The sequence below is a fragment of the Crinia signifera genome, chromosome 3, assembly GCF_055691185.1.
Source record: "Crinia signifera chromosome 3, ASM5569118v1, whole genome shotgun sequence".
NCBI classification, from domain to species: domain Eukaryota; kingdom Metazoa; phylum Chordata; class Amphibia; order Anura; family Myobatrachidae; genus Crinia; species Crinia signifera.
The window spans coordinates 246,425,540-246,451,590 of NC_139219.1; the positions used below are offsets into that span (position 1 = coordinate 246,425,540).

Below are 26,051 nucleotides of genomic sequence, written 5' to 3' on the forward strand. Positions count from 1 at the left end.
CAACGTCCACAGTGTCCCACGGCAGCCTCTGGGATCCTCTTCAGGGTACTCTTTACCTAGAAGGGCGCCAGCGATTGGAATCGCGGGCGTCGGGGGTAAAATCGCGGTCATCGCGGGCATCGCGGGTACATAAAAATCTGCTGCCCGCGATGACCGCGATTTTCCCATAGGGAACAATGTTAAAAAGGCTGATTGACCGCGATTTTGATGTAAAATGCCTCAATGCCCGCGATTTGGCCATAGAAATCAATGTTAAATGGGCTACAGAGGCCAAATAGGCACAATTAACCCTTAAATGTCCCCCCAAATTTTTAACGCCACCCCACGATCCACGCCAACCCGAAGCGTGGCGAGCGCAGCGAACCCGCGAGGGGCGGCGGTACGCGTCCTCCGACCTTTTCATGCCCTACTATCCACGTCGGCGTGGAGTTGAGAATAGAATAGTGTGGCGAGCGCAGCGAGCCACCGAGCCCGAAGCGTGGCGAGGGGACGCGGATACCTTCACAGGTAAACGCGTCCCTTCGCGGACTTCACAGGTGTCCGCGTGGCCACGGACACCTGTGAAGCCCGCGAGGGGACGCGTTTACCTGTGAAGGTATCCGCGTCCCCTCGCGGGGCTCGCTGCGCTCGCCACGCTTCGGGCTCGGTGGCTCGCTGCGCTCGCCACACTATTCTATTCTCAACTCCACGCCGACGTGGATAGTAGGGCATGAAAAGGTCGGAGGACGCGTACCGCCGCCCCTCGCGGGCTCGCTGCGCTCGCCACGCTTCGGGTTGGCGTGGATCGTGGGGTGGCGTTAAAAATTTGGGGGGACATTTAAGGGTTAATTGTGCCTATTTGGGCTCTGTAGCCCATTTAACATTGATTCCTATGGCCACATCGGGTCCATTGAGGCATTTAACAGTAAAATCGCGTCGGTCGGGCCATTTAACATTGATTCCTATGGGAAATCGGGTGCATCGCGTCCATTTATGGCCGGCCGCGACGCGACCGACGCGATTTCCATGTTTAACATGGGTTTCAATGGGAAATCGCGGGCATCGCGTCGGCCGCGTCGCGGCCAGACATAAATGTACCCGCGATCACCACGACGGGCGCCCTTCTAGGTAAAGAGTACCCTCTTCAGCAACATTTCCGGTCCCAGGGGTGCACTGCGTGAGTGTGTTGGTGCACCGGTGACACTCACACAATGCACCCCTGGGACTGGAGACAGAGGCGTAACTAGACATTTGTAGGCCCCATAGCAAAAGTTTGTATGGGCCCCCTATTTAGCAACTTTTGGTAATAAATGAATATAGCACATATACCACTTAGACTGTAAAGATGGGCCCCCTTCATCTCTGGGCCCCATAGCAGTTGCACCCCTTGCACCTATGGTAGTTACGCCTTTGACTGGAGATGTCACTGAAGAGGATCGCAGAGGCTGCCGTGGACATCGGGGGACAAGGTAAGTATAAAAAAAGGGGTGGAGAGGGATAAAAAAAAAAAATATTCTGAAAAACCACTGTTTTTGGAATGTTTTTTTTTTTTTTGAACACACGGATATGGGAGACCCGACCTGTACTACACATAATATGACTGTGATTGTGATATAATCCTTTGAAAAATCAACTCCTCTTTTTCTTATCTACTACACGTGTGGGAATAAATCAGAGATATTGTAATTAACAGGAGATTACTCTTTAAATAATTCTCTATATTGATTAAATTCTTCACATTTATCTAATTGTAAGATAGTATGTGATAATCACAATATATCTACTGTATATCTATACTAATCCTTTCCTTCATTTGCATCTGTTACTACAGTGGTGAGCACGACATACTCACGGCCCTAAACTATGGGATGGGCTCAATTTCGTTCGATCTTGGCAGCAAAACCATTGAGGGCCTGACTAGTACCTGAGTGGGTAACCCTCAGGGAATATAGGGTGCTGTGGGTAACACTACAGCTCAAAAATACCACATAGGAATCTCCCCTTTCCCAGGCACTCATTGGCAATGTACCTCCTCCTGCCCCCTTGCTATGGTTCTGACTATCAAGGGGTACTAGGATACAGATGCCAACAGAAGACCTGTCTACAGAAGACTTGCACTACTACTTCATACCCCCACATTGAGGTTGTTTCCCCTACACCTGGGCACACTCAACCCACCGTTCACTGCTAAGCACACGGTGAGACAGCAGATACCCAGGGGAAAACCAGTGGGCATTTTTTTCTATTCGAACTTCTGTGTATCTCCTGTCATATACTCTATACACTGTGTGGATTGATTTACATAAGAAAGGCAACGGCTCTGACCATCTGATCAGGGCGGTGCATGTATACTATTTATGTGCACTAAGAAGACATAGCTCTTCAAAGAATCTAATCTTTTTCTTAACGTCCCATGATATTTCCCAAAACTCTGCCTTATGCTGAGAAAAATCTGATCATATCTTATGATCTCACCAGCTGCTAATTCAGAAACCTATCATCAACAGCAACACAGCCGATTGAATATTGTGGCTCACAGGATCAAGTATTCAACTCATTGTATATCACATACACATCGGACTGTTACATACAAAATTGTATCTATACATAAATAGATACTGAATGATATATCTGTGTAGTGACTGGGGGGTGAATTTAAGAAGCTTGGAGAAGTGTTATCTATCCCCATAAAGAACGTTATGAGCAAGGTGACAATGGTTCAGCCAATCAGCTACAATATGTAAATTGACAGGTAAGAGCTGATTGGCTGAACCATTATCACCTTGCTCATAACGTTCTTTATGGGGATAGATAACACTTCTCCAAGCTTCATAAATTCACCCCTGGGACTTTATTTTATTTTTCAAATATCAAATAAAAATGATAACAAATATATATATTTTTTTTAATTATAAGAATTCCCCAACAAAGAGAGTCTACTTCTCTCTGATACAATGTACACCTCCCTGTCCCACCAGGTACATCTTACCCTTCCTGCCACAGAATGGTCCTCCTCCAGCTATGGTCTGTCCCGTCATGCTGCAGTGGAAGCCATTGAAGCATGAGATCTGGCTCCCACTGCACATGCCTGTGGGAAACGGAATAGAATTTACAGTACTTGTTTAGTTTCACGGCGGCAGCACGAGGACGTTAAAGCTATGAATATTTTCAGCTTGCCAGACTGCCTTAAGCTACGCTATCAGCCTAGTGACGGTTTGAATTCTGTCAGCTTGCCAGCTGCTTACTTGTTTAGTTTCAGGGCGGTAGTGTGAGGACGCTCTAGCTATGAATTCTGGCAGCTTGCCAGCTGCTTAGTTGTTTAGTTTCAGGGCGGCAGCCTGTGCCGCCTTACTTCTGTAATGTACATTATCAGCGTGCTACGCTGACTCCTCCAAGGCAGCCCAGCGCTGCTACTCCTAAGCTCCTGAGAAGCCTAGTGAGCACCTCTCACACAGCGCTTGTGCCCGCATTATATCCTCTCTCCTGCGGAGAGGGGATCATGAGGGCGCCGGCGGAGAGGCGCTCCATCTTTGTGATATATAGGAGCGTCTCAGGTGCTCCAGCAGCAATGCAATGATACACTCTCATCTGTGCGCTGACAGGTCATTGTGGCGCCACAATCACCTGTCAGCATAGTGACTCAGCGGCACCTCAGTGCTGACAGTGCATCTTAATTTTGTGTCTACTGCTTAGACGCTATAGTGTCCAAGTAGTACACGCAAAATCGGCTACTGCTTGGACGCTGTGGTGTCCAAATAGTAGACGCAAAATTCAGTTGGGTATAGGGGTACATAGGGGTGCAGTGTGCAAAACACTATTAAACCTGCTCACAATGACAGTAGTCGACGTAACAGCTGTCGACCTTGCTTATTCCACCATCCACGCCATCCCGAAGAGTGGCAAGTGCACGCGGTATGCGTTCTCCCGTCCTTTTCATACCCCCACTATCCACGTCGGCGTGGAGTTGATTTTATATAGTGTGTTGAGCGCAGCGAGCCACCGATCCCGAAGCGTGGTGAGCGCAGCGAGCCCTGCGAGGGGACGCGGATAACTTCACATGTATTCTGCATCCCCTCGCCACTCTTCGGGCTCGGTGGCTCGCCACACTATATTAAATCAACGCCGTTGTGGATAGTGGGGGTATGAAAAGGTCGGGAGGACGCGGGGCTCGCTGCGCTCGCCATGCTTCGGGATGGCGTTGATGGTGGGGGTGTTTCAGGAACACATTTACACCTGCAAAATCATACACCTGAGACAGTAATGACGACATGCTAACTGTTAACTGTTATTTTTGTAAAATGAATGAGGAAAAAATTGATTACATGAGAATACAATTAATTAGAAGAACAATAAAAAGACAGAAAAAACAAGTTAATCTAGGAAAAAGTCATTATTGAGGAACAACAGTGCCGTCATCAGCACTTGCAGAGGAAGCAGCTGCAGATGTAGATGATGTCGACTCAAACTGTGCAGTGTCAACTTTGTCGGCCTGGGGAAGCAGGGTCAGCGCCTGCAGAATGCGCTTAAAGGGGTCCTCCGCGCCAATTCCTGGAGGTATGAGCCCAGGTGATGACGCGCGGTCCCCCTTTGGCGCTTATACCTTTTTTTTTTTTTAAATTCAATCGTCTTTATTCCATTTTTCCCATTAAAAAAAATTACAAATAATTACAGCACATTTACTTCCAATTACATCACATTTACAAGACAAATCATATACATTTAACATAACCACACAGACATAGACAGAAAAAAGGTTGGGATTGCCCACCACCAGCGCTAGATACAATAAACAATGTTACTTCCCTTCTCCTATGTCCTTTTAGGAATCGGTATCACTCTCAGCTCCTTCCACTCAGTTGTACATGTAAAAAGAGCATATAATTCTCATAGTGCATACCGTTTAATTTTTACATATATCAATCATATATAAGGGGGTACTCTTTACCTAGAACGGCGCCAGCGATTGAAATCGCGGTTGTCGTGGGTAAAAATCGCGGTGATCGCGGTCATCGCGGGTAAATCGGGATGGCCGCGATGCCCGCGATTTTCCCATAGGGAACAATGTTAAAACGGCAGATTGACCGCGATTTTACTGTTAAATGCCTCAATGGACCCGATTTGGGGCCAAATAGGCCAAATTAACCCTTAAATGTCCCCCCACATTTTTAACGCCACCCCACGATCCACGCCAACCCGAAGCGTGGCGAGCGCAGCGAGCCCGCGAGGGGCGGCGGTACGCGTCCTCCGACCTTTTCATGCCCTACTATCCACTAGGGCGTGGTGTGAGAATATAATAGTGTGGCGAGCGCAGCGAGCCACCGAGCCCGAAGCGTGGCGAGCGCAGCGAGCCCCGCGAGGGGACGCGGATACCTTCACAGGTAGACGCGTCCCCTCGCGGGCTTCACAGGTGTCCGGCTCGCCAGGGACACCTGTGAAGCCCGCGAGGGGACGCGCATAACTGTGAAGGTATCCGCGTCCCCTCGCGGGGCTCGCTGCGCTCGCCACGCTTCGGGCTCGGTGGCTCGCTGCGCTCGCCACACTATTATATTCTCACACCACGCCCTAGTGGATAGTAGGGCATGAAAAGGTCGGAGGACGCGTACCGCCGCCCCTCGCGGGCTCGCCACGCTTCGGGTTGGCGTGGATCGTGGGGTGGCGTTAAAAATTTGGGGGGACATTTAAGGGTTAATGGGCTCTGTGGCCCATTTAACATTGATTCCTATGGCCAAATCGGGTGGATTGAGCCATTTAACAGTAAAATCGGGTCCATCGCGCCTTTTAACATTGATTCCTATTGGAAATCGTGAGCATCGCGTCGCGGGCATCGCGGGTACATTTATGGCCGGCCGCGACGCGACCGACACGATTTCCATGTTTAACATTGGTTTCAATGGGAAATCGCGGGCATCGCGTCGGTCGCGTCGCGGCCATACATAAATGTACCCGCGATGCCCGCGACGGGCGCCCTTCTAGGTAAAGAGTACCTATAAGGGAAAAAAAGGGAAAAAAAGTTTACATCAAGGTCAAAGTAGTTTCACACACATATAAAAAATCCAATGATAAAGTGCCAAGTGCCAAAATGGAAAAGGTGCATGAATGTAGTTACCGGATGGTATGTGAACCGTAGAATATACAGTTCAAAGTGCGCATGCGTATAGTCCGGGTCGCCCGGGCACAACCTGGGTCAGAGCGCTGCAGCTGGTCCCACGTTCCTGCACCAAAGTCCACTGCTATTAAGCGGCCTATAGCAGTGGAGTTTGGTGCAGGAACATGGGACCAGCTGCAGCGCTCTGAACCAGGTTGTGCCCGGGCCACCCGGACTATACGCATGCGCACTTTGAACTGTATATTCTACGGTTCACATACCATCTGGTAACTACATTCATGCACCTTTTCCATTTTGGCACTTGGCACTTTATCATTGGATTTTTTATATGTGTGTGAAACTACTTTTGTAAACTTTGACCTTGATGTAAACTTTTTTTCCCTTAAATATGATTGATATATGTAAAAATTAAACGGTATGCACTATGAGAATTATATGCTCTTTTTACATGTACAACGGAGTGGAAGGAGCTGAGAGTGATACCGATTCCTAAAAGGACATAGGAGAAGGGAAGTAACATTGTTTATTGTATCTAGCGCTGGTGGTGGGCAATCCCAACCTTTTTTCTGTTATATCTACTCTCTTTGGGGTGCCTGAGAAACCCCCTAGGGGAACACATACCCTAGCTGCTAGTGCGCACTGGGTGAGACACTTTAACCTATATTTGTACTTAGGAAAACACAAAACAATAAATGAAAAAAAAATTCCGCCACTTACAGGATCGCCACAGCCTTTTTATGTTCTGTGTATGCATGCTGCTCTCTGGATCCACAAAGTGGAAACGATGATTGACCCTGGCGTGATGAAAGCCAGCCTGCTCTAGCTGGTCAGTCTGGTATTTATTTATTAACAGTTTATTTTATAGCGCACACATATTCCGCAGCGCTTTTACAGAGAATATTAGAACATTCACATCAGTCCCTGCCCCAGTGGAGCTTACAATCTATATTCCCTACCACAGGTCGAGCAGGCTCCTGCTGCCACCGCCGCTGGAGCGTCTGAGATGCTCCTATGTATAACAAAGATGGAGCGCCTCTCCGCCGGCGGGCCCTCATGATCCCCTCTCCACAGGACAGAGGATATCATGCGGGCACATGCGCTGTGTGAGAGGCGCTCACTTCACAGAAGGTTAGGAGTAGCAGCGCTACCGCCCTGAATCTAAACAACTAAGCAGCTGGCAAGCTGCCAGAATTCAAACAGTCGCTACGCTGGTAGCATAGCTTAAGGCAGTCTGGCAAGCTGCCAATATTCATAGCTTCAGCGCATAGCTCCAAACATGACCCTCTCCAGGATGGACACAATGCTCTTTCAATTGGAAACAGTAAAAGCAACGCAAACGTAGCGCGGAATCTGCCCGAAGTATGGTAGAGCATTACTCTACTTGGAGGTCCATTTGCTGAGGTATTGACACCAAAAATTCTTGAAAAACTCATGTCAAACTTTTCATGTTTTAACCTCTTCCATGTTGCAAATTTTGCCTGTGGCCTTTTGTCACTGTTGAACTAGCACATGTTGACCTTTTAGAGTCGACCTATTGAATGTCTACCTATACAGTGTCGGGCAGTAAGGCCACATCCCCGCACCTGAGACCATGCCTTACCAACAGAGGCCACACCATTTCTGGGTTATGTGCCTTTGGCACGCAAGGGTCCCGATCTTGGTTTAGTTAAGGTTTGGAGGTATGAAAATATGCCTCCGGTATTATTTATTAAATGGAGCCCTCAGAGAGAGAATATAGAAAGGGAAAAAGAGAGAAATGGGGAGAATGTGGGAGGGTTGTCCACTCTTTCAGTGATGTGGATGACAACCAGTGGCGTTAAGGGGTGAAGGGGTACTAATTACTTGGGCCTTATCGAGGAACCCAGTGGGGCCCCTGTTACCTCACAGCAACTACAACAAATGAGCACATGGTGCTGTATGCTGGGCTCCAGTTTGTCCAGGGATTTATTTAAGTGCTATTTTTTCTGTAATTTATTATAGGGTGCAAGTTCACACCGGTCCAAATTTAGCCACCCAGCATTCATGGGTCCACACCCACCAAATCTCACCTTGCGAATGAAATGGCTCGATTTGCAAATGGATGTGTATAGATGCACAACCATTTGCATACACTTCCATAGGAACACAATGCCTTGCAAAGATTGACTTCATGCATTGATTACGGCTTTACTATTAGTTGTATGTAGTGTCCTCACCTCAGGGTAGTTAGAGTAATAATCAGTCACGACAATGTACGTTTTCCCATTACAATCAAACAAATCTGCGCCAACTTTCTGGTATGGTCTCTCTGGCACTGCATGAAAACTCAGTGGCTCGACTTGTTGTTTCGGTCTATATGTAAGACATAATTCACATGTAGCTGTAGTCTGTGCTATGTCTTGGTTCATTCTTGGCCAATACATAACTTCACGCGCTCTCCGCTTACATTTTTTCTTCTCCTAAGTGGCCTTCATGTATCTTGCACAGCATAGTTTTTCTTAGTTGTGCAGGTATGACAAACCTACTGCCTTTGTAAATAATACCATTGACAACTGTGAGGTCACTGCGGTACATCCAATAATCATGAATAGACAGCGGGCACGCATGTTTTTCTGCTGGCCAACCTTTCAGAATGATATCTTTCAACACTTTTATTGTGTTTTCTGTCTCAGTTTATTTCCTAATCTGTTCTTGTCTTACAAGAGACACTGGTAGAGAAGCTACGATCAAATTAACATAGGCTTCTATCTCTTCATCCATCAGACTTTTGGAACCTTCACTTTTGTCCACAGCACGAGAAAGTGTATCAGCTATGTACATGTACATGTATTTACCGGGATAGTACAGCAAGTGTTAATCATATTTCTGTAGTCTGATAAACATTCGTTGAATTCTCATGGGACAATCATGTAATGATTTATCATGATAGCTACCAATGGCTTGTGGTCATTTTCCACTGTAAATGTTTGACCATACACAAATTGATGAAATCGCTCACATGCATATGTGATCGCTAGAAGTTCTTTTTCTATCAGAGCATACCTTGTTTCAGCACTTGTCAGTGCTCTTGATGCATAGATTATGTATCCTCATGTTCTTGTAGCAACACTGAGCCTAGGCCAAATTGTGAAGAATCATTCTCTTCGCAGGATCAAATAATTTTAGCACTGGTTGCTCTGTAATGATCTGTTTCAACTTTTGCCAACTCTCTTCTTGTTCATGTGACCACATACACTCGTTATCTTTGTCCAACAACCATCTAAGAGAGGCTGTTAGACAGAGAGTTGAGAAATAAACTTTCCTAAGTAAGTAATCATTCCTAGGAATCTTCTGACATCGTCTTTGTTGTTAGGACGTTCCATGTTCACTATGGCTGATATTTACCTTGGGTCTGGTTTTACACCTTGATCCGAGACCACGTCACCCATAAAGGTAAGTGTATTCACGCCAAATTCACATTTGTCCTTGTTTAGCTTTAGATTCACTTTCTTGACAAGTTCCATTACTTGTCTCAATCTAGAATCATACTCATCCTTTGTAGATCCCCAGACAATGTCATCCATCATTGTTTCAACACCTGGAATATGTTCCAAAATCATGTGTATCTTTTTGTGATATACTTCTGGAGCAAACAAAATTCCATATGGTAGTCAAAGAAATCTGTATCGACCTTCTGGTGTATTAAATGTACAAAGTATAATGTCGTCATTATATAATTTGATATTACTTTAATCAGAACCCCCCACTCCCAATTTCGAACGTCAATGGGATAGATTTAGGAGATCTCCCAGATGAAAATTCTTGGTCTCTAATTCGTGAAAGATTATCGAAAAATTCAATTTCTACTTTGATAAAGGAGAATGCATATAAAATTTAGTATCGCTGGTATTTGGTACCAGTTAGACTAAATAGAATTTATAGCTCTGCTTCTCCCCTATGCTGGAGAAGCTGTGGTGAACCAGGCACTTTTTTACACATATGGTGGACTTGTCCTAAAATTGCAGCGTATTGGGAAGAAGTGGCAATTTTATTGAATAAAGTCTTACTAACTAATGTAAATAGAGATCCATGGTCTTTCCTACTAGGTCATCCTATAACTTACGTAGACCCTCTTTCAGAAAAATTAGCAACCCAGATACTAAGTGCTGCAAGATTGTCTAGTTGCATCACACTGGAAAAGCCTGGTCCCCCCTTCTGCTCAAACATTGTCAAATAAGATATGGGTTGTGGCTTTAATGGAGAAGATAACAGCATTTCTACAGAACAGATCCATAAAATGTATTCAAATTTGGAATCCTTGGTTTGTTTATACACAATCGCTATATGGCGGGAAAAAAACTTGTCCAACTTGAAAAGTATGTATTCTGAATTTTAATTGTGACCTCTTCCATGGTAATTCTTTAAAAAAAAAAATCCAACACTTAACTGCTTTTTTCGCTATAAATTCCACCGGGCAAAAATTGTCTGAACTAATTTTCCCATTTTTTTATTTTTTTTGCTTTTCTTTATTTTAGTTTCTTATAACCATATATTTTTTATTTTTCCATCTATATTATCCATTCTAAAAACTAAAGTAAAGTAAGAGTAAATATGTTTGTAACACTTTTGAAAGTTTCAGGAGCATGTCTCAAAGGATAAAGTTTAGTACAACACTTGTGTCAATTTGCAAATTTAGGTTAGTAATTAAGTAAGAATATAATTTGCCATGCATTTATCACTTGTTGAATGTGACACAGTGTTCTTTGCAAAATTTGGAAAATGATTTTTCCGCTTTATATATGTACAGTATGTATGTATTCCTTGATACTCTTGAATATTGTAAGTTGTAGATCAAAAGTTTAATAAAATGTATTGATGTTAAAAATGTACAAAGCTTTGAGCTGGCCTCATCTAGCTTCATTTGCCACAATCCTGAAGTTCCGTCCAATTTACTGAACCATTTTGCTCCCGTGAATTGCGACATGATTTCAACTCTAGTTGGTAGTTTGAAATGTTCTCGTTTAATAGCTTTGTTTAAATCTCTGGGTTCTAGACATATTCTGAGTTGTCCATTTTTTTTTTCAACAATTACTAAGGAGCTTACTCATTCAGTAGGCTCATCAACTTTCTGTATCACACCCAAGGCTTCCATGCAATTTAACTCTTATTTCAGTCTTTCTCTCAGTGCAAACGGCACTTTTCTACAGGGGTGTATCACGGAAGAAACTTGCGTGTCTATATTTATTTTATGCTCTCCAGGCAAGCAACCTAGACCTTCAAACAAGTCTCTGTATTCTGTAAACATCGATTTGCAGTCATCTTCTACTTGTGATGTCACCGTAAAAAGCTTAGTTTCTCGCAGGAACTTATTCCTAGAATCGGTTGCACATTTTTATCCACAATCAGTAGAGATGTTTTAAACTGTTGTCCCTTATATTTCAGTGTCACTAAGCATGTACCTTTCACATAAATTTCCTCCCCAGTGTACCCTGTAACTTTCACTTTGGCTGGATGAATTTTAGGTTTTACTCTTAAAGTCTTATAGTCTTGAAACAATATTAAATTCACCTGCGCGCTAGTATTAAGCTTAAAGGGAATGACAATCTTGTTCACAGTTAAAGGGACAATCCATTCTTTCTTTTCTGCACTGGCAAAGTTCAATGCAATCCACAAAGAACTCCTCTGTTTGTTTAACAGCATGCACTTTGGTTGTTTCACTTTTCATGTTACAGCATTTGGCAAAGTGATTAAGTCTACCACATTTCATGCAGGTTTTACCATAAGCAGGGCACATTTTAGGATTGTGAGCATTTCCACATCTACTACAAATTTCCTTATTAGACTGTGGCTTTGTCGGCTTCATTCTTGAAAATGGAGGTTTGCTTGGCTCTGTTTTCTGCACTACATGCATGGCACCATCAGCTTCTTTGTGTAACTTTTTGGCTTGAAATCTAGTTATTTCTGCAGATCTGCACATAGTCACTGCCTTGTCTAGTGTTATGCTGGGTACACATCAGGAGGACAGGGGTCCGATCCCATCAATCTAGATCCAATTCCGACCGATTGGATGTAGAATGTGTGGTGATTGGGCCCTTTTCTGTCCTGGTGTGGACCGATACCGATCCGATGCGCGGTCCCGCGGGTCGGTCGTTATTCAGATCCTACCTGCAGCAGGTAGGATCTGGAAAGACCATGCTCCCGGGTGCGGGTCGCCATCGGATTGGACCCACTCAAGGTGCACATCATGAGCGGGTTGTGCCCCCCGCGTCATCGTAAGCGGGTCAGAACAAACACTGACGACCCGCTCACGATGTGCATCCTGAGCGGGTCGTCCTGGTGTGTACCCCACATTAGGTCTTGCTCTCTCAGCAGTCTCTCTCTGAGTCCATCATCAGGTATTACACAGACAATACAATCTCTAATCAGTGAATCCTTTAAATCACCAAACTCACAGGTGATTGCAGTTCTGTAACATACGGATCAAATCCATCTCCAGACTTCTGATCACATGTGGAAAACATATCTTTCATATGTCACATTTTTCCTTGGCACAAAGTATTCTTCAAACTTTTGCATTATAGAAGATAGCACCATATTCTGCCCCTCAGCAAACTGAAAACTATTATAAATGTCCAGCACATCCTCTCCTATCACATGGAGGAAAATGGATGCCTTGGTTTTGGCAGCCTCTGTATCAGCTCCACATGCAGCAAGATATATATTAAACCTTTGCTTAAATCTTTTCCAGTTCTCAGACAAGTTAACCAGATATCAGCATGCTGGTTGGAGGAGCCAGTTTATCCATGGTTACTCACTGTTTGATGAGAGGAGCACACGGCAGGCTTTGCAGACACTATGGGTGAGATTTAATGGGATGAGAGATTCAGAAAGTGAGAGATTTGGTGAGAAATCTCCAGTTTTTTTTAAATGGGCAATCATTTACACTTCAAAATCAAACTGGTTCTGCATTGTAAATGATTGCCGCTTTAAAAAAACTGGAGATTTCTTACCAAATCTCTCACTTTCTGAATCTCTCATCCTATTAAATCTCACCCTGAGTATCACAGCCTTATGGGCCCTACATACGCAGAGATGTGTGCCAGAGATACATAACGGGAGATTCAGCACAAGAGATTTCACTCTTGTGACTCATTTCAGACAATGAGCCACATACAGAGAGATTTGTGTCAGAGATTCATAATGGGAGATTCAGCACGGGAGATTTCAAATCTGTCACAGAAAGTGAAGTAAAAACACTGCACTTCATCACAAAAATGTTATTATTACTGAACACATCTAGCACATAACTTTATGTCTTCTTTAATAAGTTTCACCTCCCCTAATATGCTACCCCCCCCCCCCCAAAAAAAAAAAAATTAAATCATGGTGGCTAGTGGTTCCCCCTGAACCGAATGCAAACCCATATGCAAACTATTAAACGTTGGTGGTACAGTGGGAGCTGACAAAAAAATACTTACCAAGTCCGGGGTCCAGCGTCTCATCCGCTGTCATACAGACAATAATTTTGTAAAAAAAAATGGCATGGGGTCCCCCCCCAGGCATGACCAGCCCCGGGCTTTTTGAGTGGTCCTGGTTCCCAAAATCCAGAGGACAAAGTGCGTGGGGTCCCCCAGATTTTGGGGACCAGCACCAGGCTCTTGAGCTGGCCCTGGTTTCCAAAATACGGGGGACAAAATGAATAGGGGTCCCCCATATTTTGGAGACCAGCATCAGGCTCAACTAGCAGGGGGTGTAATGCCATAGCCAGGGGACACGCTTGATGGTGTCCCGTGGCCAAAGCATTACCCACCCTAACTAGTCAGCCCAGGCCGGGAGTTTTTGGGGAGGTGGGGACCCCCCAAATAAGGGGGTCCCCCCTCTCCAGTGCACCCCAGGCCTGGGCTGCAGCCCGGGGCTATCCCCTGCACCCCTGGGCGGTGGGTGCAGGGTTGATAGCTTATTTAACAGTAATATTGTCTTTTACAGTAGGACTACAGGTCCCAGCAAGCCTGCCCCACATGTGGGCACTTGGGAGAACCACAGGTACCAGCATGTGGGGCATTAAAGGCCCGCCGGTACCTATAGCCCCCCTGTAAAGGAAATATTAAAATAAAACAACAAACACTGGTTTTAAATGTTTTATTTAATAAAAACACAAACACAGAGTTTTTAGTATTTTATTAAACTGCATCTGGTCTTCACCTGGGGGCAGCGGCCCCCTAAGCTCTTTTGCATGGCCGCCGCCTCCCAGGGCTTCTGCCTCTTCATCTGTGTTCTTCACCTGGGGGGCGGCAGCCTTTTAAGCTCTTTTGCATGGCCGCCGCCTCCCAGGGCTTCTGCCTCTTCATCTGTGTTCTTCACCTGGGGGGCGGCGGCCTTTTAAGCTCTTTTGCATTGGCCGCGCCTCCCAGGACTTCAGGAGCTCTTCACTCCTCCTCCGCCGTCGGACTGACTGCCCCGACCCTGTCTCGAGCTGGCTAATATAGCCAGCTCTAGGGGGCGGGGCAATGACGCGGCGAGCCATGATTGGCTGGCCGCGGCCATTTTGAAATTTGAATTTTTTTTTTTTTTTTTATCTCCGTGACCCGTCCCGATGCCGCCGCGCTGCCGCCGAGAGGAGAGGTGAGGTGGCGATGGGTGTTCCTGCTGGTGGGGGAGGGAGGTCAGGGGTGGCGGCGGTGCGGGGTGCGGCGGTTCTGCGGTGCGGGGTGCGGCGGGTCTGCGGCGTCCGCAGTCGCTCAGTCCTGCTCATCTGCCCGCAGCCACACATGCGGGAGATGAGCAGGAGCTTTCTGAGCGACTGCTCTGAATTGTACAGCCCGTCCGTTCTGAATCTTGGACAGATTCAGAACGGCGGGTGCGCGCATGTAAATCGCTGTGTGGGCTATATACACAGCGATTTACATGCATCTTCAGGCATTTTCTGAGCGATTTGTTAGAATCGCTCAGAAAATGCCTGAATATCGTGCTGTATGTGGGGGCCATTACAGACTGCTGCAGGATCTTTCACACTCTGAGAGCACTAGCAGTCCAAGTTAAACTTCTTCTGACACCATGTTTTGTTCACATGTTTGTAAATCCAGTCATAAGGACACAGAGACATGTGAGTTCACTGGTGTGCTGTCTTATTCCCTCCAACTCCAGACACACTGCCTCAGGACCACCCACTTCCTAGCATTCCCCTGGTCCTAGGGACCATAACCGAAGATTCAGGCTTACACATATTAGTAAGGGATGTCTACAAATATTAAGTATTCTAATACACTAACATCACAGTGACATCATGCACGCTGGCCTGGGACCCGCAATGCACCCTTGGGAACGGGTGCATTACGGGCAGAAAAAGCGGTACATTTGGTACACTTGAATTTTGCTGGTACAGACCGTTTAAAAACGGTACTGTACCAGCAAAATCGGTACTGTTGGAGGGTATGTTATCGGGGACTATGTAAAAAATGGACCCGGACAAGACTACGGAACGGACATCAAAGTCTGCAGTCCGGAGCTTGTAGCGGTCCGGGGTCTTGTCTGGGTCCAGTTTTTACCCATACCCGCATTATCGGGCTGGTGAGAGAACTGGTGCTGAAATAAAAGTTTGTTTGAAAAGATGGAAAGCTGAGAAGGCCTACGACCAGGATTAGCTCCTTTCTTGGTGAGGGAGCAATTATGGATGAGAAACCGCAGATAAACTTGCAATAATAATTAGCGAATCCCAAAAATGCTGTACCGCTCTAAGGGTAGTGGGCATAGTCCCCGAACTGGTGAGTAGCCACGACCAGAGCCAAAACCAGACTGGATTGTGACAAAAGTTAGGAGAGTGGGAAAGATGAAAGAAAGGAAGGGTGTCATGTACCCCATGGCTCATATATTGGGGCAGATGTATGAACCAGCGTTAAGTGCAAAAATGCACTTAACGCTGGTTAACTGGGGGGGATTACGATTTCCCTAATGTATCACTAGCGCACCTAACGTGCGCTAGTGAGAGCCCGCAGAGTTACGCTCGGCTGGGCTGTCCCCTGCAATCCCCCCCAGGGATTAACGGCCGGGGCGATGTATTAACAGCCTTCAAGGCGTTAATTCACCCCGGCCGCTTCGCCAGCTCAGGGCTAGCGTTGTCCTATCCCCCGCTGTGGGGACAATGCTAGCCCTGCGTCTGGCTTGGGCTGCGCTGGAGATCTCGCGGTTTTAGCGAGATCTCGCGCATGCCCAGAAAGCCGGCCGGGGGGTCGGGACGGGACTGTGAGTGCGCATGTGCGGGGCGGCGAGGGAGTCGATAAGGAGAGCCGTTCATGCTGGGGATAACGGCTCTCCTTATCTGCTTAATACATCTGCCTATAACATTTGCCTGCTTCTCCACGTTATGCTGGAGAAGCGGGACTCGTTATTCGCCAAACGTTATAGGCAGATTAATACATCTGCCCCATTGTGTGCAAATCTGGCTCTGGTACTTGCCAGGGACTCCTCACTCCTCGTTTACCTCACCGCAGGTCCCTGGGGTGTAGTGGTGTAATTTACTTTAACGCTTATTCTAAAATGTATAACTCATATTACGCTACTTGAATCTAGTTAGTGATAGCTACCTGATAGCAGAGAGACCATGTTGTGTTCTGCAAATCCTAATAAAGCAATGTAAAAAAAAAAGTGAAGAAAAAAAAAAAAAAAAAGAGAGTTTACTGGAGGCCCCGATACTGAGAAGCGGCGACGGCGGATCACACACTCAGCGGTAGCAGCAGCGGGGATGGCTGGCAGGAGGCAGCAGGCTCTCTTTGTTTAGGTGCTGTAAACGGTGTGAGCTCCGGCAGCAGCACACTCACGCACAGACAGACAGGAGGGAGTAGTGTGTACGCACAGACACTCACACACACAGAGCTGCGGCGGATTAGCATGCTGGCCCCCTGCCTGCGCTGCACTCCCGGGGAAGGACGAGTCCGCAGCTCCGGGCAGAAGCAGTAGTAGATTTGGGAGAAGCCCGAGTGCCCGCTGCCCCCAGTACTGCGCTATGCCTGCAGCCCCCCCGGAGCCCGCGTCTGCGCCTCTCTGACTGTGCCGGAGCCTGAGCCCATGAGACTATGGGAAACGGTATGTGCTCCAGGAGACAGAAGCGGCTGCTCCAGGCTCTCGCCTGCCTGGCCGTCACCGTTGCCTTCATCTATGGGGCCATGGTGAACTACGAGCTGCAGAGCCAGCTGCGGAAAGCCGAGGCCATGGCTGTGAAGTACCAGCAGCACCAGGAGTCCCTGTCCGCACAGCTACAAGGTAGGTCTGCCTGGGGTCACTACCCTGAGACCAGCGCTCTCTCCTACTGTGACCCTGTTGTGGAACTATAGGTCCAAGCATGCCCTGCCAGACAAAACAAGCTTGCACCTATGCCCTGTGGCCACACAGCCTGACTGCATAGTGCTGCCATATACTGAGGCCTGCAGACCTGCTTACTGGTACAGGATCACGTCAGATATATATATATATACACATATATATATATATATATATATATATATATATATATATATATATATGTATATACACATATACTCTCAGGGCACCAATTGAAGCCACGTGAAATAGCTGACATTGTAGTAGTAATAAGAACTGAAAGAAGTGTATTATGAGAATAGCCATCCCAAAGGTATATGGGAAATGTGTTACTTATCATTATTTATGACCATGAGCCCTGGTGGCTACCTAGGCCTGGGGAGAGTGTTTGCAGATGATCTGGACACACATCTGCTTATCTGATTGGAATGTCAGAGTGGGATACTACCTCTAAAGTAAACTTTCATGTGTCTGGGTGCACCTCCTCCTCCTCCTCCCCCTTTAGGCTAAACAGACGTGTGCATATTCTGGAAAACACAGAGAATCCAGGCCAGGAATGACTAGTGCAGACTGTAGAGCGCTTACACAGTGTGGGACATGAAATTCCCTGGATTGTTGTGTATGAGTTCCATAGAACAGTGTCAATATCCATTTAAACATTTACATTTTTTATCACCCCTATCCTATTATACCAGCTGGAATAAACAAACAACTTTTTGTGTGTGTGTGTAAAAATACATAGTTCCTGTGGAAAAGCCATGGACCTATGTATTTTCGTGGGACTTATCGTGACAAAATTTACACATTACATTATGCATGCCTGAGCCATGCAAAACAAATCCCTGATAAGCATTGGCAATTGGAGATGAACCAGCTAACAGGTTAGACCCCGCTATTCCTTTAGCTGCGGTATATTGGATACCTCCTTAAGGCTTTTAAGATAAATGTCCTTATTGTATTTATTTAGGATGAAATAACAATTGAAATGTTATCAATAATGGCAGGAAATTCATATAATGCAAAAACTAAAACTGCAGTGTATTATGAATGTTCATTACAATACTACAGGGCAATTTGTTACAATTGGAAAGGGCATTTGGAAACATGTAACAGAACACTTGTACTTGGCTAAAAAAGTATGCTTTTGAATGGATCGTGATTTCCATTTCATTGTGTTTCATTAATGTATGCGATAATGTGCCTGATTTCAATAAGCCCCACAAATTGGCGAAAACCACTATTAGGCGATTGTTGGGGATCTGCACATGCTAGCGTGAGCCCTGAATCTGCGGTTGCATTGAGGAAAAATGTGACCGCAGTGTAAGGGCAGGCGGGGGGGGGCAGTGACTCGGTGTTGCAAAAGATTCTGGAGTGTGGTCCAGACAACACAGGCGTGTCCAAAGCGTTTGGTGGAGTGAGTTCACACAAAGCGACTGTGACCCAGAAGATGATGGCCCTGCGTCTCGCTTCCCAGACAGGGGTCTACCGTTATTATGTAAGCATTCAGCTGTATAGAGAAGCAAGTGCTATATTTTGTAATTGCAGCATGTGGCTTAGCATAGCATATGGAGCAGCCTTGTCCTGTGTGGCATGGCCCCCTGCATGCAAGCGCTGGCAGTTGTAGTTTAGTCGATCTTTGCAAAACTACAACTGAAGTTGAATTAGGACCAATTTAGCCATTTGCATATGTTGTAAATATGTAGGCCTGCAGCCTTGTGCTTTTATGTGTTAGCAGAACTATGTTTGTGCTTCTAGCATGAATTACAGGATGTCAGGCAATATGTCTCCATCTGTTGTGGCACTATAAGTTACAGAATGTTATGTCCCAGGCTGAAGGGCATGTTGGATTTTGTAGTGACAACCCCTTTAGTCAGTGATGACATGTCCAATGGACCTTAAATGATCTTTAATAAATAAAGGTATGAAAAGTGCAACATTACAGTAGCTGCCACAAACGTACAAGCAGAAGTTATTATTACATTGTATTTATAAGGCATCACAAGTGGTTTGCAGCGCCGTATAACTAACATATATTTGTTAACAAGTGCTTTGTATCATAGGTCTGGTTTAAAATGTTTGCACTAGAGGACACCACATGGAGCTAATTAAATGTAACTTTGTTTGGGCACATATGATGCATTTGAGGCTTGTATAAGTGCACTAGGAAAGTAAAGGCCCATACACACTGGGCAATTATGCCAAGCGTGTATGGACAGCGATGACCGCTGTCATCGCTAGAGGAAAGCCGCTCAGTGCATACACAATGAGCGGCTTTCCCCCTGCCCGGTGCTGTCAGCGGGGGGCACAGATGGCTTTGCATAGTGCAGCACTGTACCAGCAGATGAGCGGCTTTCCCGGCAATAATGCGGGATCGTGCATCACCACTCATCGCCGGGCCGTTCACACTGGGCGGCTTTGAGCTGAAAGCCGCTCAAACTTGGTGTTTTGAGAGGCTTTCAGCTCAAAATCGCCCAGTGTGTATGGGCCTTTATTTGAAGTTCATGCAGATGAAATAAAATAGTGGGGGAAATTTACTAAGATGGGAATTGAACTTCACATGTGAAGTTGCAATGGGCAACCAATCTGAAGCAGCTACTTATTTATTTGGCACCCTAGAAGATAGTAGACAGGATCTGATTGCTCTAAATGTCCGGTAGAATGGGCCCATACACTGTATACACTGTATTCAAATAAAAAAAATTGGAGAAGATTGTAGAATAGATGGAGCAAAATATATGTCTATAAACATGCAACAAACTGTATACTGGCTAAAGGTGTACCTGTTTAGTGTTCATTCTAGCACCCGCCATCTTAGAAAACCCATGCAGTTCCTCTTCCCTGCCTGGGGTGTCGCTGTCTGCTGTGGTGTTTCTAGCACAGGTCTAGTTTGCAGATCAGTGCCGATATACAGACCACACTGTGCTAGAAGCACTACAGCAGACAGCTACACCCCAGGCAGGGAAGAGGAACTGCATGGGTTTTCAAAGTTGGCGGGTGCTAGAATGAACACTACGTGTCTCTAGAAGAGAGGTCTTGTCTTATCCAACATGTTTTCTGGGATGGCCTCAGAATAGCCATTCTTCCATGTGCAAAACCAATTTATATATTTGAAAGTCTTCTCTCAGGAACCCAAGATTTAATGCCTACTTATCAGTATTTGATCATTCAAAAACCAAAGGGCCATTTTTAGGTGTGGTTATCATGTTGCAAAGTACTTATTTATCGTTTTGTGCCTGTACTGTACGGGTCTGTGATATAGGACGCTGTCTGGCATCAGACTGTTATTTTTATTTTTCATGTTATTTTTCAGATATTTTCAATGGGATCTGGAGGTGAGACGTGAGATAGTGTGTATCAGATTCTGACATCCCAATCTGTTTGATTGTAGGAGCGCTTACGGCTAACATGCCTACACACACACTATACAACTTTCATCTGACCCGCTTCATGGGGGAGGGGGGGGGGTATTCAATCAAACTATTTTGCCGCTATTGTATTCAATTTCATCCGATTTTAGTCGTTTTTTGGGCATTAAATTTGGTCCTTTTTTTTTTTGTCCCAAAAGGCGAAGACTCCCGCTATTTTGCCCATACATGTGTTTTTTTTATTTTTTAATATGGCGAATCCAAATTCTTCCCAAAATAACGTCAACAATTTATTATTTTTGATCTAGATCAATGGAATACTCCCCATAATTGTACAGTGTGTACACTGATGGAATGCTCCTCCTAGTTGTACAGTGTGTACACCAAAGGAATGGTCCCCCTAGTTGTACAGTGTGTACACCAAAGGAATGGTCCCCCTAGTTGTACAGTGTGTACACCAATGGAATGCTCCCCCTAGTTGTACAGTGTGTACACCAAAGGAATAGTCCCCCTAGTTGTACAGTGTGTACACCAATGGAATGCTCCCCCTAGTTGTACAGTGTGTACACCAAAGGAATGGTCCCCCTAGTTGTACAGTGTGTACACCAATGGAATGGTCCCCCTAGTTGTACAGTGTGCACACCAATGGAATGGTCCCCCTAGTTGTACAGTGTGTACACCAAAGGAATGGTCCCCCTAGTTGTACAGTGTGTACACCAATGGAATGCTCCTCCTAGCTGTACAGTGTGTACTTGGCTTTAGGTGAATGTACACTGACATATTAAATATTAAAGACATATTAAAGAGTAATTTTTACTCTTTAAAATGTGTTCCAATGGTTCACAGGACTAAAAGAAGTCTGTGCACAACCATGTTAATATATTGATACCTTTAGGGCTTTTAAGAACCATGCCATGTCCTATTTCATTCTTCCTTAAACACAATCTCCTATATAAATACTTGTTTTGTTTTCACATTGGCACACAGTGAAGTTTCTGAACATTAAGCGAGCAAGTGCAATAATCCAAACCATTTCAAGTTTATCAAAATTTATACAGACATAATCATTAAAATGGCTGGTTTCTTAATTGCTGGAGTTGGTATTCCTTTATTTGTCCAGCAGTAGAGTATAGGCCCATACACATTGCTTAAGTACATCGTTGTGCACAGGTCGCTCAACACACATTGCTGACACACATGCAATGAGCCAGCAGTCTGTGCTGACCAGTGTTTTCGGCGATCTGACTAGATATATACTGCATGCAATCAAGACCTAGTCGGGCGATGGCGACCAACGGGACCACGCATTGCTGTTGCTTGGGGGTATACACACAGAGCAATCCATTCTTAACTTCTAAGCGATCTAGCTAGATTACTAGCCCCGTGTGTATGGGCCTTTGGTATAGCTGTTGTTTCAAGGTACCAAGGTCTAAAGGCCCCCATACACTATGCGATTTTGGTCCGATTTCATCCGATTTCGGCACTTGGTGCCGATAATCGGATGAAATCGGCCCAAAATCGTATGTGTGTGATATCTGATCCGATCCGATGCGCGGATTAGGGAGGTCGGACGGTCTGTACATACGATCACGTCCGACCTCCCTGTATGCATATGCCTGCCACCTGACAGGCATATGCATGCAGACACCGGGCGGGCAGCGGGTCCCTGAGCACCGGCTGACTGACCAGGCCGGGCGGTGGTGCGTGCGGGCAGCGGCCAGCGGTGGTGGGGGTGGGCGGCGGGTGCGGTGAGCGCTGCTGACCTGGCCGGGCAGTGAACTTACACATAGCAGCAGCGGGGACGGGCAGCGCAGTGGCGGCTATTATATTTTTAAAATACTTGTCAAATGACCGGCCGCTCTCTGTTTGGCTGAGAGCTCTCCGGCCAATCAGAGAGCGGCCGGTCATTTGACAAGTATTTTCAAAATATAATAGCCGCCACTGCGCTGCCCGTCCCCGCTGCTGCTATGTAAGTAAGTACACTGCCCTGCCAGGTCAGCAGCGCTCACCGCACCCGCCGCCCGCCCCACCACCGCTGGCCGCCCCCACCACCACCGCTGGCCGCCCCCACCACCGCAGCTGCCGCTGCCCGCCCCCACTACTGCCGCTGCCCGCCCCCACTACTCCTCACCGCCCTGCAGCTCCCCGGGTTTTTTTTAACATGGGATAAATCGCATGCGATTTATCCCATGTAAAAAATGGCACATCAAGTGCCAAATTGTATGTGAGCCTCCCGGGGAGCTGCCGGGCGGCTCGCAGGTAAATTGGGTCCGACTTGTCCCTAGGACAAGTCGGCCTAATGTATGGGGGCCTTAACTAATGTATTGTGTTTTATCCAATCTACACAACTGAATTTGTATGGTGCTTTTTTTTTTTTTTTAATCCTTTTACGAGTTCCTGATCTTCATTTTTATCCTGTTGATCTACCAAGCCATGGGGCAACTAAATACAATTCAGTTTTGAAATTCAAGATTCAATTTGGGAAAAAAAAAATTGGTGCATCAGGAAAATAAAATCTAGAATACAAGATAAAAATCCATGCGATTTGGAGAGAAATGGCTGCATATACCAGCCTAATGTGCTCTGGTTAATGTTGCTTTTGCTATGGAGACTTCTTCATCATCCTACATAGGGGTTAAGGCCCCCATCCACTAGTCAGATTTGGTCTGTTTTCTCCAGATTCAGATGGATCTGACAGACAGATCTGAAAAAAAAAGGGCAAATCCCTCAGATAATATGTGCTCAGATCCATTTCACACACAAAAAATCTAGGTGCTGCAAAAAAGATCTATCTGAAGCTGTTAAGGCCCCCATACACTATGCGATTTTGGGACGATTTCATCCGATTTCGGCACTTTGGGCTGATAACCGGGCGAAATTCGGCCCGAAATCGCAGATGTGTGACATCTGATCCGATCCGATGCGCGGTCCCAGCGCATCAAGCCGGATCAGGGAGGTTGGACGGTCAGCACATAAGATCACGTCTGACCTCCCTGTATGCATATGCCTGCCCACCTGACAGGCATATATGCATGCAGACTGACCGGGGCAGCAGTGGAGCGTGCTTGGCTGGCGGCGCCGGCGAGTGCTGACCTGGCCGGGCGGTGTGATCACAGATATCAGCAGCACTGCGGGACGGGCAGTGCAGTGGCGTGTATTAGATTTTTAAAATACCTGTCAAATGACTGGCTGTTCTCTGATTGGCTGAGAGCTGTCACGTCACTGGGCGATTTCCATGGGAATGCCCATAAAACGCTGGGCTTTCCCATGGGCGAGACTATCTGCCACAGCCCCATGCTTTCCTCCCGCAATGATGGGTGCGTTCGCTGTGGCTGCACGCACTCGGTGTATGCACATGCGCAGAAATGCGGCCACACATGCGCATACACCAAACATCAGTCCCCGTGCGTGCAAGCGTATGGTCCTTGCGAATGGACCAGAATAACCCCCTTTATTCACTTCTTATGCAAAAGCACAAAGTTATGCAAGTCATCCTTCCTTACTAGCTAATCTGCCACACAAATGTCTTGTTCAGAAATGAACAGCAGGCATACTCTCTTTTTATAGACATCATTTTGGGTACTTGTTTCCTAGCACGGTGCCCACTAAGCAAATAGCTTAGTGGGCTATTCTGCATAGGAAAATCACATTGCATCGCGTACCGTGTATAGTGCTGGGATGCGATGTCCATATTAAGTGCACAGGAGTGCTTATACAATGAAATATCGCATAGGATGGCATGGCACAAAATGCGATGCGATATTTCATTGTACAAGCACCCATGCCATGAGATGTGATGGGTGCTTACTATGTGATGTGATTACATGTGATGGGTGGCATTGTTTTGCATCACCCCCCTGTATCCAAGCCACCCTGAAACGTGGCGAGCGCAGCACAATGCGTCCTCCGACCTTTTCATACCCCCACTATCCACATTGGCGTGGAGTTGATTTTATATAGTGTGGCGAGCGCAGCGAGCCACGGAGCCCAAAGCGTGCCGAGCAGACGCGGAATACATGTACAGTAATCCTCGTCCGCTCGCCACACTATATAAGATCAACTCCATGCCGGCGTGGATAGTGGGGGTATCAAAAGGTCGGAGGACGCTTTCCGCTGCCCTCGCCACGCTTCAGGGTGGCGTGGATAGTGCTGGTGTTTTACGAACACATTCACACCTGCACATTCATACAGCTGACACAGTAATGACGACGTGTTAACTAATAACTAATTTACTTAACAAATTTGATTAATGTAGCATAAATAATTTAAGAACATTCATTAGTGAAAATCGCATGCTAGTACTATGCGTTATGCGATGCGATTTGACTATGTTTGCGTACGTAACAAATCTGGGCGCCGTGATAGGAAACAAGTACCTAATTTTGTTCTCATTTGTTTTTCTTTATGATGAGACTCCTAATTTGGTTTTTATAAATCATAACAAATGAAAGAATCAAACTGATTGTATTAATAATGCATTTTTCAGACATTTTATTTCATATTATCTAATTAAAACTATATTGTAAGTATAGAAAAGGTTTTGTGTGAATGAGTAATGTTTGGAATGATAACTGAGTAGTGTGTACACTGGAAATCAGATGTTTATATGATCTTTTCAGTAATTACATCAATGTGGACAAGATCTGTAAACTGTAATGGTGTGTACACACTTTTACAATTTGCATGAGATTTTGACTATATAGTCAAAATCTCATTGGGATTGCATGGGTTTTTAACCCTTGCGCTCCCGTATCGCAAGCAGAAAGTCATGCCTGCATAGACTATATAGTGCAGATCTGCATTATATAGTCAGAATTGTATGCAGAACGCATGCATGCCGTGCTATGCGATCCCAATGTGATCCCAATGCGATCTGATCGCACAGTACTTATACAATGTGTACACACCATAAGGGATGCACCTTCCATTCAGTAAGGGTTGGGGAACCTTTAGCCCTCCAGCTGTTGTTGAACTACACATCCCAGAATGCCCTGATACAGTTTTTCTTTTCGCCCATGCTAAAACTGTTGCAGGTCATGCTGGGATGTGTAGTTCAATCAGGGGTGTAACTATAACCTTGTGGGGCCCATAGCAAAATCTTTAAAGAGCCTTCCCACCTCACCGTTCTCACTACAATGAGGGAGCAGAAGAAAGTGAGGAGAGAGAGAGAGAGAGATCTCGATGGGAAAAGCTAGAGAGAAGGTTTCAGAGAGGGGGAAGGAACAAGAGAGAATGAGGCTGTCAGGGAAAAAGACAGCACCTGGTAGAGGGAGACTGTGAGAAGTGCAAAATATGTTTGCACTATAAATAACTGGTAATAAATAAATATA

General features: G+C 45.9%; 1 protein-coding gene across 2 annotated transcripts in view; it reads left to right on the forward strand.

Annotated features, from left to right (window-relative positions):
- Nucleotides 1-16,712: 16,712 nt before the first annotated feature.
- The window catches only part of GOLIM4 (golgi integral membrane protein 4), a 79,388-nt gene continuing 70,049 nt past the window's right edge, over nucleotides 16,713-26,051 (forward strand). For both annotated transcript variants that reach the window (XM_083177817.1, XM_083177818.1), the window contains exon 1: nucleotides 16,713-17,299. In XM_083177817.1, the coding sequence (XP_083033943.1) occupies nucleotides 17,113-17,299 (187 nt within the window). In that variant the 5' untranslated portion in view covers nucleotides 16,713-17,112. The remainder of the gene's footprint in view (nucleotides 17,300-26,051) is intronic.